Source organism: Thermobia domestica, chromosome 9 (genome assembly GCF_964235325.1).
Source record: "Thermobia domestica chromosome 9, izTheDome1.hap1.1, whole genome shotgun sequence".
In the NCBI taxonomy this organism is placed as follows: domain Eukaryota; kingdom Metazoa; phylum Arthropoda; class Insecta; order Zygentoma; family Lepismatidae; genus Thermobia; species Thermobia domestica.
Window position 1 is genome coordinate 178,349,770 of NC_137462.1, and position 12,585 is coordinate 178,362,354.

General features: G+C 35.7%; 1 protein-coding gene across 1 annotated transcript in view; it reads right to left on the reverse strand.

Moving 5' to 3' along the window:
• LOC145660464 (uncharacterized) overlaps positions 1 to 11,596 on the reverse strand; it is a 77,780-nt gene extending 66,184 nt beyond the window's left edge. Inside the window, exons 1-3 of the mRNA XM_081725521.1 lie at positions 11,183 to 11,596; positions 5,884 to 7,104; positions 217 to 348 (exon numbers count right to left, since the gene is read on the reverse strand). Of these exons, the coding sequence (XP_081581647.1) occupies positions 217 to 348; positions 5,884 to 7,104; positions 11,183 to 11,236 (1,407 nt within the window). The 5' untranslated portion in view covers positions 11,237 to 11,596. The remainder of the gene's footprint in view (positions 1 to 216; positions 349 to 5,883; positions 7,105 to 11,182) is intronic.
• Between the last annotated feature and the right edge of the window lie 989 nt (positions 11,597 to 12,585).

Sequence of the window (12,585 nt, forward strand, 5' to 3'; positions counted from 1 at the left end):
GTATGCAAGAAGTTCCAAAGCTAAAATGAGTGGTATTCAATTTTAAGCAGTGTTGCAAACGTTACTAATCTTATTACTATTGAGAATTGTAAATTAACGATGTTCGAAACTATAGTAATGTCAGAACTGAAACTATAGAAGCTGTCTAGTTCTGACGTGAACATGCATGGTTGTTTATAATGGAAAAAATTACTCGTACAGGACACTGATACTTACGGGAACAGATGGCATTACAGATGGTGCAGGAGCTGATGGCATTACAGATGGTGCCTGTTGATAGTATGGTAGTGATTGATATGGATATTGTGAATAATTTTCATTTCCGGAGGTTTGAGGATAATAACCACTCTGGAAGAACATAATATTAAAATTAAAATCAATACTAAGATATATATATTTATAATCGACTGACTTATATTTACAATAATAATGAAAATTAACACATATGTATAAAATAATAATATTTAAACATAGTTTAAAAAATATAGAGAAAAGTAATATTTTGAAGTTAATTTGTACATTACATGCTGTTATATTTCAGCTTTCACAATAAAAGTGAACTTACCTCAAATGAAAAGTATTCTGCTCTAATACTGAAATGCATATTCGCGCGCACATAGCACTAATACCAGTAATTTCTGAATGAAGTTTACGACTTGTGCTTCCATGAAATGTGATCTTATGTCGATTTATCAAGTGAAACAATGTAAGCAACTTATAGCAATTTGTAACTGTACATCTGATTTGCATGTAGCCTGTTAAACTGATTTCCACTCCTTTCCTACCATTGCACTATAGTATTTTTCTTTCTTAATTTAATTTCCTTGACAAATACAAAAGCAATGCCATTTAAATTTTCATAGTAAGCTTTCTGATTTTTGTATTCTTCCTCTGCTAATCATTTCGGTTTATTTTACATAGTGTCGTTTGCTTTCGAGTTGTTCCGTAGGAATCATATCTTGGTAACAGAATGGTCTAATTTCCTTGTTATACATTGAAATACCATTGCTATGGAATATTTTGACGATTCAATCATAAAATTGAACAAAATCTTACAAGAAGTCATCATTGTCTTATAATTCCGCTTACACGTATATTGCATTCTTAGTTTCCTTTCCTTACATTTAATACAACTAGCTTCTTAGCTCGAATACTGTAACACTCTACTCTTCAGTACGGAGAATGTTGAAGTTGGCTTTTTGCTTTACTGCTTTAGCGTTACTTACATATACTTAACAATTATTAATTCACTTTCCACAATCTGAAGGCACTACTTTTCAGATACTGTTATCTTCAAAATTTTATATATGGCTATAATTAGGACAGAATATACTTTGAATATTGTACTGAATGAAAAAGTTCGCTCGAATGCCATTACTAACATCTGTTATTTACGGTACACACGCTGTCACTTACATAATTTCTTTTCCTCGTAGGAGAACAATATTGTTCATAATTTGGCAGGAAATATCAAAATGTAAAACTAGAGATGCTGTAAAACTTGTAGTAGTAGTGTGATTAAAAACGCAATCCAAAATAGGATAATTTATTTTAAAAACTGACTTTTTATACTTGTACATTTACTGTTTTGTCTGTATATTTCTCAGGAAATCTTCTATTCTCTCGTCGATCACAATATACAGAGAAAAATCTAACTCCGGAACAAAACTCAAATTACTACGAGTCAAAATCGTCATACATGACTTTCGATTTTATAACTTCGCTATACGTAAACATTCTCCTTACTACAAAATAGAACAAATTTTCAATCTTACATTTAACGTCTGGCTATTATGCTTTCTACGTTAAACAATGAGCCTAAATTGGAGGTAAAAATTAGAGGCGCTCCCTATCTCTCAGAAGAGAAATGTGTATTGGGAAGGCCTTTGGGAGATATCTAAGGGAGGCAAAATTTTCTATGGTCTAAATCTTCAACCATACATCGAGTGAATTCTAACTGCTGCTATTCTAAGTCTGGAAGTCGACGTTTTCTTCACAACAAATGGTTGCTACCTTTTGCAAGAGTTTTGTGTTTTCTGCTTAACGCCACAGACACTAAGATTGCAATGATAAGTTTGCTAGTAGTCCTTCAAAGTAGTAAGCCCTTAGTTATCCAGAATATTTTAGAATAAATGAGTGCTCGCTTTCGGACTTTGCATAGTTTGCTCGTCCGTTAACAGTAATACTAACGTTGTTTTGAATTAAGAATTTCACACTACAAACAACGCTAAAACTTAGTAATGTCTGTGCCATTGAAGACAGAAAAAAAGTAAAAGATGACACCAACTCAGCCTCCCTACAGTCCAGACCTGTCCCCGTCCAAGAAAAAAAAAAATACGTGTGACGAAAATAAGTCTTCAACTACATCTCTCAGGTATTTCAAGCCGCTTATTCTGAGGTCAATTTTGTAGAATTTGAGTGGTTTTTCCTGATGCGGCAGCAAGCGAGGAAGATAAACTACATTAAAAAAAAAAAAATCTGCCTTTTCTTTTGGAGAGGTTGTGTTCATGCTTCTTCGCACGGAGAGAATAGGCTACTGAGTAATTGGGACAGGTGATCAAAATCTTTCTTTCTCATGAGCTGCACAATTGATGCGTGGCTACAGGAAGAAGAAATAACTGAATTGTTTTTCCTCTTGCAACTCCATAAAATACAAAATATGGAAGTCTTCCAAGTGAACTGTTGGACACCCGGAAGTACGTTATCACGGACTGTTGCTTCACATACAACTGGGTTACATCAGATCTAATTAGCCATAATCCTGTCCTTTAAGGTGGTTGTTATGAACAACTAAAAGTCTATCTCTAAGTGAGCACCTTGCAGAGTTTGATTTGCAAATTAGCTCTTCATAGACCAACACTGCACTTCGCTAACATTAATAGCTCCAACCAAGTCCACTATGAATTAAAGGGCTGCTCCCACGTCCAATCCGGTCAATTCTTATTCACCGACCTCAATCATTTCTTCTTTCATTATAAAGTCTTGCATCCTTCGACCTCAAGAACTTCCTCTCCTTTTTACATTTGTAAGGTCTCCACGCTCTAAACTTTTTATTATAATAGTTACTACTTGCTTCATCTAAAGCAGCTGAATCATGAGTTACACGATCTTCGTCGTTAATGTCTAGATTACCATATAATCCTTCCTCGTCTTCATCTTTGTCAGTCTATCGAGTTTAAGTTGAAAAATGATGCACAGTATTTACTTCATCTAACACCATGTTTGACACTCTTCATTATATAACAGACCGTCAAGTGCTGAATTGCATCTGTAGTTAAAAACAGTAGATAGCTCAAGGTATCGATAACACTGAAGTGGTTACATGAAACTCTTCTGCTGGCATACACATGGTCGCAACATTACATAACCTAGGGCTCAACTACCGACCCTGAAATACTAACATGTTAAATCAATACGTAATTAGAAAAAGTTCTAGTGCGAAAATACAAATATGCTTAGTTATTACATGATAATCGTAAGAAACACATGGAAACTGAAAACTTTGTGTGCCTCTGTTCATTTTACTTTCAGATTTAAGATGCTCTACCTATCTATTCATTTATATAAAAAAAAAAAAGTAAATCATATGAAATGAATTTATTATTTTAATATATGAATTTTTTGCTATAATTTTATTTTTATTTATTTATTTATTTTTTTATTTTTTTGCTATAATATGATGTAAACAAAATTACTGTGAACTGACCACTGACAAATAAAAATGCAAAGAAACTTTCTTTCGTTTAGTCCCTAAGAAAGTATGGGGAAGACAAAACAACCTGTTTTCTTCTTTGTTGGTCTTTATTCCCCTTCATCTCACTTACATAATTATTACACTTTATCTCAAATGAAGTTTCTGCTCCTGTTGGTAACGATTTCACTTCTTTGTGCTGTGTGTGTGTGTGTGTGTGTCTGTAAAACTGATTTCCTGTTAAAATAATATCAGAGTAGCATAAGTACCATCACAAATAAAAAAATATACGAGCCTGTGTTTTTTGAAACCTTTGAATATATATATATTTGCTATTGAACGTACAATGTTTTAATAAATACAAACAAAATGAACTCACTCTCTCTATAAAGGGACAGAGATTTCACTGATTCATTCATCAACAACAGACCCTTTGAAACTATTAAGCGTAGAACCTTGAAATATTGTATAAATGTTCTTCAGTTTAAATTGTACATAAGATTTTTCGAAATTCGGCCCCTACGGGTGAATATGATTGTATACCGTTCGACAGCTTTATGTGTATACCTTAAAATTTACTATATTTTCCTTGCACTCTAGGCTATAGATAAGAAGGGATTATTCGCAATGCGACTCCAAAAGGAAGATAACGGGGTTTGAATGATCTTTTGTTGTTCGTCAGATCTCCGAAACTATTAGATATAGAATCTTTAAATATTGTATAAATATTTTCCTTAATTCTAGGCTGTAAATATATATTTAATGAGGCCATTTTGGCAAAAGGAAGGCTTGCATATCTTTTGCCGTTATCCCGGTCTCAAACTATTAGGAATAGAACCTAGAAATTTTGTATATAAATATTTAACATGTTCCCTAGACAGGGGAAGTAAAGAAGGTTTACAAGTCAAAAGAAGGACTTATACGTTTTCTTCGACTTTTACTATTGAAGCCAGTATGTTCAGTTAGTTGGCGAAACAGTTACACAGTTATTATTTAAAATAAAGGTTGCTTTCTTCAGTGATTTGATTTCTTAGTTCAAGTTATTCAAGACAGCAAAGCTAATATGAATCAGTTACTGAACTGACTTTTACGGATTTTCGGAACTCCTGGGGACAAGAACTTGAAAGTTTGTATTAATGTTTTCCTTGAATCGTAGGCTGACAGTATTACGAAATGGCACTCCTACAAGGAAGAAAAAGATCTTAAACCTTTCCTTCACCTCATACCAGATCTTCGGAACTCCTGGGTGTAGAACATTAAATTTTGTACACATTTACCCACTGAATCCTAGGCTGAGAATAGGATGGAGTTCTACGAAAAGCAGACCTAAGGGGGTAAAACGAGCTTGAATTGTTTTTCACTGTTCATCAGTTATCCAAAGCAGTTGGGCGTAGATAGCTGAAATTTTCAAACAATGTTTTCCTCAGACTCTAGATAGGAATTTGAAATTAAAAGTTCTAAGAGGGTGTAAATGTGGATAAATCTATTTCTGGCCTACGATGTCGAGATTTTCTAAGACAGAGCTTTGAGTAATTCTACTCCCAGGCGTGGAAAAGTATATTGAAAGTTTTATAGTATCGTTACGATTTTTTTAAATTTGTACACTGTATATTTTGAAATACACAATATGTCTCTCATACATGAAGACACTTTGGCTAATTATTGACACTACAAAGACTTAAGGCTGACTTTTGGAAGATTCAGTTGAGGAACAAATTTTGAGTAACGATTTCCACGAAACGAAGACAATTTTTCGATTTCAGTTGTAAGAAAGATAGCGACTTTACAACTATGACAAAATAGGTGCATTTAAAAATATATTTCGGGATGATGAAAATTGATTTAAAAATTTTGGCTAACAATTTCTATAGATTTGTGTAAAATCATTATTTTCGGATGCAAGGATACGACTTGACGTATTGAAAAGTTATTTAGGAGCAATTTATTAAGCACCTGTAAAAGTAATTTCAACGATATCAAACTTGCATTGACAAGTATTTGAAACTAGAAAGACTTTGTATATATATCTTGCAAATAATTTTCACAAATTTTATTCTTCCCGTGCGAAAAACGGGCATTCTGATAGTAAATTATTATACCACAAACATAAATTCACCAAATCTGCACGGAACTGAATATATTCCAGACCTTATATCCTTTATTCTGAAACTCAAACTATCTTATAAACTTACCCCTTGATATGTGGTGTTCATAGATGCTTCTCGCCCTTCACTGTAGCTTCGTGTTCCATATTCTGGTGCTACGGTCCCATCTGGGAAATTTCCTACGTCGTTTGAAGGACCAGGAGATCGAGGACCTATTGGAAAACTGTCCCTTTCAACTGGAGAGATTGGAGAGAGGGATGTGCGACGCACTATACGTTCTGGAGAACTTCTTTCTCTTCTGGGAGAAGGCCAGTCCCATTCCTTAGGACTTCTGCCTCTTGAGTCCCTCCCTCCTGGATATTCCAGATCATTGTATTTGACTTCCCGCCAAACGCCAGAGCCTCGGTCGATTCTATTCCAATCCTCGTTGTCGCTTCCTGCTCGTGGGCTACTTCCCATTAATGCTGAATAACCAGGACTCAAGTTTCTCTCTCCTAAATAGCCGGGACTGCCTTCCATTTCCTTATCCCTATATAGCTCGTCATAATGTCTTGGCAATTCATCATACAACGCGTCATCTCTGTCATACCAAGTATCCCTTTCATAATCATCTGCAGAGCCCCCTCGAGATCTACTGCGATCATACCTCTCCATTTCGCTTCTATCTATATTGCGACCAAGGCCACCACTATCCCTACTCCAAGAACGTCTTCGCCTATATGGCGAGGTTGACCTTCCGTGTCTACTCTCAACGTTGAAATTGTCCCTAAACTCATTACTATGTCGATAGTTGGCTTCTGTTTTCTTCGAGTCGCCATCTTTAGCAAAGTCAACATCAACACGTCTTGCACCTGGTCCAAAATCTCGTCTTCCCTTCTTCCCACGCCTTCTCATGAACCGACGCTTTCTCCCTTGCCCTCGCTTTTTGCCTTCTTTCACTACAATATCTTGAAGTACCACCGATTCATCATCATCCAACACTTCTATTTCCTCCCACATATCCACATCCATCTCAGCCAATTCATTCTCATCCACCTCAATGATCTCTTCGTCCATGAAAGGGCCTCCCATCCTTCGACCTCTGAAGCGCCCTCTCCCTCCCCTTTTCCCTCTTTTTCTTCTTTTAGCTCCCCAACCTCTCGATTTGGGATTAATATAATCATCAACTTCTTCATCTGAAACAACTTCATCAAGAGTTATAAGATCTTCAGCGTCAATGTCTAGGTTATCATATAGTCCATCATCGTCTATCTCTTCATCAACCTGCCTCTTCTTTCCGCTTCTTTTCTCATCAGATTTACCAGCAACCTGTCAAGAATAAACAAATAAAAGGAATGAAAATATAATACGAATTTAAATTATGACAATGAATAATAGTTCTTCCTAGCAAACAGCTTGAATAGAGCAAGAACCTGTCAGATTTTTCTTACAATAGTTTAACCTACATACATTTTCACTTGTGATTCTACATAAAAAAAAAAATCCAGTTGGTAAACGCATTTACCTGGTTTCGGGTCCACCATAAATTACAATTGTTTCCCTTTTTCTTCCTTTCTTTTCATGGCAGAAAGTTATAAGCAACATTAATGTTACAAAGAGAAAATTAAGAAAAAAATCATAGTGAAATATTTTTTAACTCCTTGGACTCGGTAGGCCTTACGTTTTATTTTCGAAGAGCTTCTTAACTATCCGTTTCCGTCAGTTTCATCACACAAAATTGTTTCACTTACCAAATTCCTCAAACTTGCCTTGATGTTACTACATAATACACGCCTTACATTGTCGACCAACAAAATAAAAGAAAATCATTTAAATAATAATTTTAATTCTGAAATGTAGTCAGATTTTATTACCCTTAATGCATCTGGATATTCCACTACTTTTCTAAACTAGAACCTGCTCTTTTGAAACATGACTGTCCAGTTTGGGCAATCAAGTCATTGCTCAAGTTTTAGGCCTATAACGAATCACCACAAAATGTGTTTGCGTCTCTAAAAACTTCGACGTTTCTACATACCCATCAATCGAGCATTTTAGTGCACAACACGCAAATGAATACAGGATTAATTCTTCTGGAATGGTTGCTCTGTACTTTACTATCATATCGTTTTTAATAGTTGATTACCTACACTACCATAATGTCTATAAGTTGGCCACCTGTCGATTTGGAATACGGCCACATTAAAGTGGAATATCTTTCACTATTGTTCCGGAAGGTCAGCAAACACAATAGAGAAAACCGGCACTGCTATGTAACTTTCCTGAAAATACACGAAGTGATGGTACTGATGTTTCGTCTGTGCTTTTATCGGCGAGTGTATAAACAGTTGAAGATTAATAAAGCTTTTCCATTCATAATTTAATTGTATGACTGACCTTATTCTGCCTCTGCATTTGACCATGCGAAATGATTTCAAAAACAGTTTGCACCCACGCTCAAACTGTAACTGGAGCAATTGGTCATGGGTCTGGGTGTGAAGTGCTTTCTTGATAGTTGATGTACTTTTCAGTTTTAGATAGGTCTATACACACTACCGCTCACAGAAATTCGGACACTTGTTCTATGAATAATAAGAATGTCAAGCAGAGACTTTGACTTTACACACCGACCAATTTCGCCCTGTCCCGAACTGGAAAAAATAAATTATTGCTTATGTGTTTTTCGCATGAACCATCGCTTTTCGGGCATATCTGTTCCAACGTATATTATCAATCTGCAACTAATTAGTGAGGCATGTGGCAAGACAATAGCGCTGTATAATGTTCTAGAGTATCATTTAATGGAAGCGAAGATATTTTCATATTTCATTTTGATATCTCGTAACACTGTAAGATGATCTTGTACCTTTAAGAAATCACGTAGGCCTATTTCCACCATTTCCTTTATACCAATACCTCGTCAATTTGTACGAAATTTTCCTTCTCAGAAACTCAACCTTGATAAATGTCTTATTCGAGCACAACAAACTTTGGAGAAAATATACGGTTTTTGTGTGGAAGAGAAATTTAAAAAGTTATGATTTTGGAACTTGTAATTCATTGGGGGATATCCCACAGATATGAGCCAGGATTTCTGATTTAACAAATTGCTGTAAAATGTAATTTCCTACCTTTTGGTACTTTTACAAATTTAATTTCATTATATAATATTCTGGGCCCTCCACGAAAACTAACTTTAGGAGGGCTTAATCAAATTCAGTGTAACTAATAGGCTGCAGTGAAACAAAACAACTAGTCTGTGCTAGGTTGCTACTACGAAGCACGAATTAGCGCAGAGGTGCAGCACGTAGGCCTGCGCCGGTATGTATGAATAAACGACGATGTTGAATCAAACCTAGTATTGATGGTAATAGTATACAACAGTGCCTCATGATCTGTGTGCGTGGATACTTCCTACTGTTGCACTACGTATAAAAATGATTTTATTACATTTAGAAGTAGTAAGAAGCATCCACGTGCACGTGACATGCGATGTGTGTTTCAAATCCCCCACATATACTCATACACTACGTACAAGGGCACATTATTATTCTTCGCATACCATAAAACACAACGAAACGCAACGCAAACCGACGTACATTTTATTTTATATTACTCAGTAATTAAATGAAAGTCGCATTTTTACCTCATTTTCAAGTTCCTAGGCCTATATCCTCAATGAATAATCCTTAAAAGACTGCACTTCGTGAGTCCTCGCTAAATGATGAGGCACTCTCGTATACTATATCCGTATTGATAAACATGTCAGTGACTTAAGTATGCGTTTTTTTTTTTTTTTTTTTGTTTTTTTTTTTCCACATCAGGAAAGGGTAATAGTTAAGAACAGCTACTTCTCATCTCCCGTGCACGAGGATACATCTTACTGTTGCACTACCTAAACACCCTAAGTACAAGGGCAAGAACTCAGTCTATTACCTACTTTTTAACATCCTAGATAGTCATTGAATAATTCCTGAAAGTATGGCGTTTCTCGTCCTTCCCTAAATGGGAAGTACGGCTCCTTAACTATAACCCAGGAAAGCAGTAGAACAGGAGATACGTGCAGCAGAGTAGTTCCACACAAACATAAAAAATACGTAAAACTTACAGGAAGACATGATAAAACGGTTGTTTTTCATAAAAATCACAACAACTTGTTTAGTCAGTATGAGTATAAAAAAACAACCAATTTATCAAGTATTTTCTGTAAATTTTACCCATTTTTAATGGTATCTTGCAATGTGAAAACATGCGCCGTGCTGGTACTATTTTCAGTGGTGGCATGCTGACGTCAGACATTAGGGTCCAATGAGGAAATTAGTCTACCGTAATCAAAGATAGCAGTTGCATGTGACGGATATATTATTTCGATTTTGAGCTTGATAAGAACGTTTTCGTAGAAGAAGAGTTTATTACTGCGGTATGGATTATTGAAAATGAGAAGAAAGTGTAGCAAATTATAGAAGTATTGAAAAATAACGATATGAAGGAGCAGTTACATATTCAAAAAATGAAATGAAATCTTTGAGTTTTACGTCCCACGATTATGCCGGTTAGGCTAAAGGAGACGGTGATTATGAGAAATGAATGAAATGGTGGAATGAAGAAAGTGGGAGGAAACGGGAGAACCCCGAGAAAACCCACGCACACGGTGTTTGTCCACCACAAAGTTCACTTGGCGGGAGCAGGGTTTGAACCCGAGACCCCATGCACCAGAGGTGAACGCTCTACCACTGAGCCAAGTTACATATTCAAATGTGAACATCGTGTTACCAGGAAAGTTATTATTTATCAAAAGTACCACTTCAAGTCATTTAACACAACGTGCGTAATCGCAGTGAATATGTTAAGTATACAACTAATTCACCTAATCTAGCGTGAGTGCAACATCCCAGTTTACGCATACCCACTATCGCTGACGCGCCTGCTCTACGGCCGCACCTCCGCGTTTGCACTCAGGCCTCCTTACTGCGCCCCTGCCGACTTGGTATGGTTTGGTAGCATTCTTGATATATAGTGGACACCTAGCACAGGTTGCTTTGTGGATTTTACACTAATTTTTATAGAGTATTTCGGGAAGGTCCCCATATAGATTAGTGGTTAGGTTGGTTCCTTTCTGGACATAGTATACGCAAACCGATGGAGTTCTTTTCAAGTGAATTTCCACCGAAACTCTTGAGAAATACTTTCCAATGAAGTGACACAATTTCTTGATGAAAAAAATATATATATATATTAACGTTTCTAAGCTTCTCAATACTGGACCTCTTCTGTGGCACGAAGTCCTAAAACAAACCAAATACCAATTCTAAATCCATACTTGTGTGCTTCTCCCTTCCTATCCTTCACCCAAAGAAAAAAGAAAAAATCTTCATAATTTGTTTTAATCTATTAGAATATAACTTACGGCAGTGCGATCTCTTCTATCGGCAGATCCACCACGATTTCTTTCACCACTCATTGTCAGAAAACTATACTAAACCTTAACAGCAATTGCTGAAACTACCACCTGTGGAACGCAGTCCAATTTGCACAAAATCAACAATAAGAATTATGTATCATCAGCTCGCCCATAGTATTACATGATTACAGCACGCTACTTTTTTATATACATTAATAGATCTTCAACAACTCGTAACTATTTTGCAAGTACTGCATACTTGTATCATAACAGAATATTTACAACAACAAAACGCAAAAGATTTTTTTAAACATTTCCTAAGGAAACTTAAATGTTCTACGTCAAAAACAATATCTTCATTTTCAATTGCAACAACGAAGCCATTAAACTACTGCGGACTATACAGATTAGATATGCGTTCAGGTTGCCAGATCTACAAACTAAAAAGTAACAATTTGGTCAGTGTTGATCTGAGGATTAAAAGGTAGCAAAGTATGCTCCTTTTCATGTATCTCCAATTTGTGCTCCAAAAGTAGCGAAAATTAGAACTATTCGTAACTCAAACATAAAAATCATTCATTTTGCAGCTAAACACTTTTACTAATCATATTTATATACAGGCATATATATATATATATATATATATATATATATATATATATATATATATATATATATATATATATATATATATATATATATATATATATATATATATATATATAAATTAGTGTCGTATCACCGGACCACTTTGAAAACGAAAAAAGCATCAAAATGTACTACATTCGCTTATATTCTGTTGGTTTACGTTAAGTTATGTTAGATAACGTTACTTTATGTTAGGGGCATATAAACTAGTTCAAAAACACAAAACAACCTGTGCTAGGTTGTCACTAAAAGCACGAATGCTATCGAACCGAGTAAGGGCGGCAGCTCAGCAGGAGGCCCGAGCAGAGCGAGGGGTGCGTCCGAACGAAGCAGGCGCGTCAGCGACAACGTGTATGCGTAAACGAGGATAGTAACAACATGTGGGTTTTAGCGGTCATAAACATTTCAGTAGCACTTGTCATGGTTTTATACTTGCAATGCTTCACTTGCTAACAAACAATACAGCTTCTGTACAGTGTGCAGAAATTCATTCCCGTTCAGTTAAAAGTCACTTACATTCAAAAGGATTGTAAATTTTCCAATGCTCTTCCTTTTTCCCCAACCCCATGCCCTTCGTGCTACTATATCATAAGAAATGTACCTCTCTGCGAAATACTCCTTCCGCCTCAACATACTGTGCCGCTTACACCATCAAAAACAACCAACAAAAACAACAAATTTCAGGTCTTTAAGTTAAAATTTCCCTCAGGAATGCTCAAAAATTCCCTTTTCAAGATAAAATTTCCCTACCTTTCGTTATA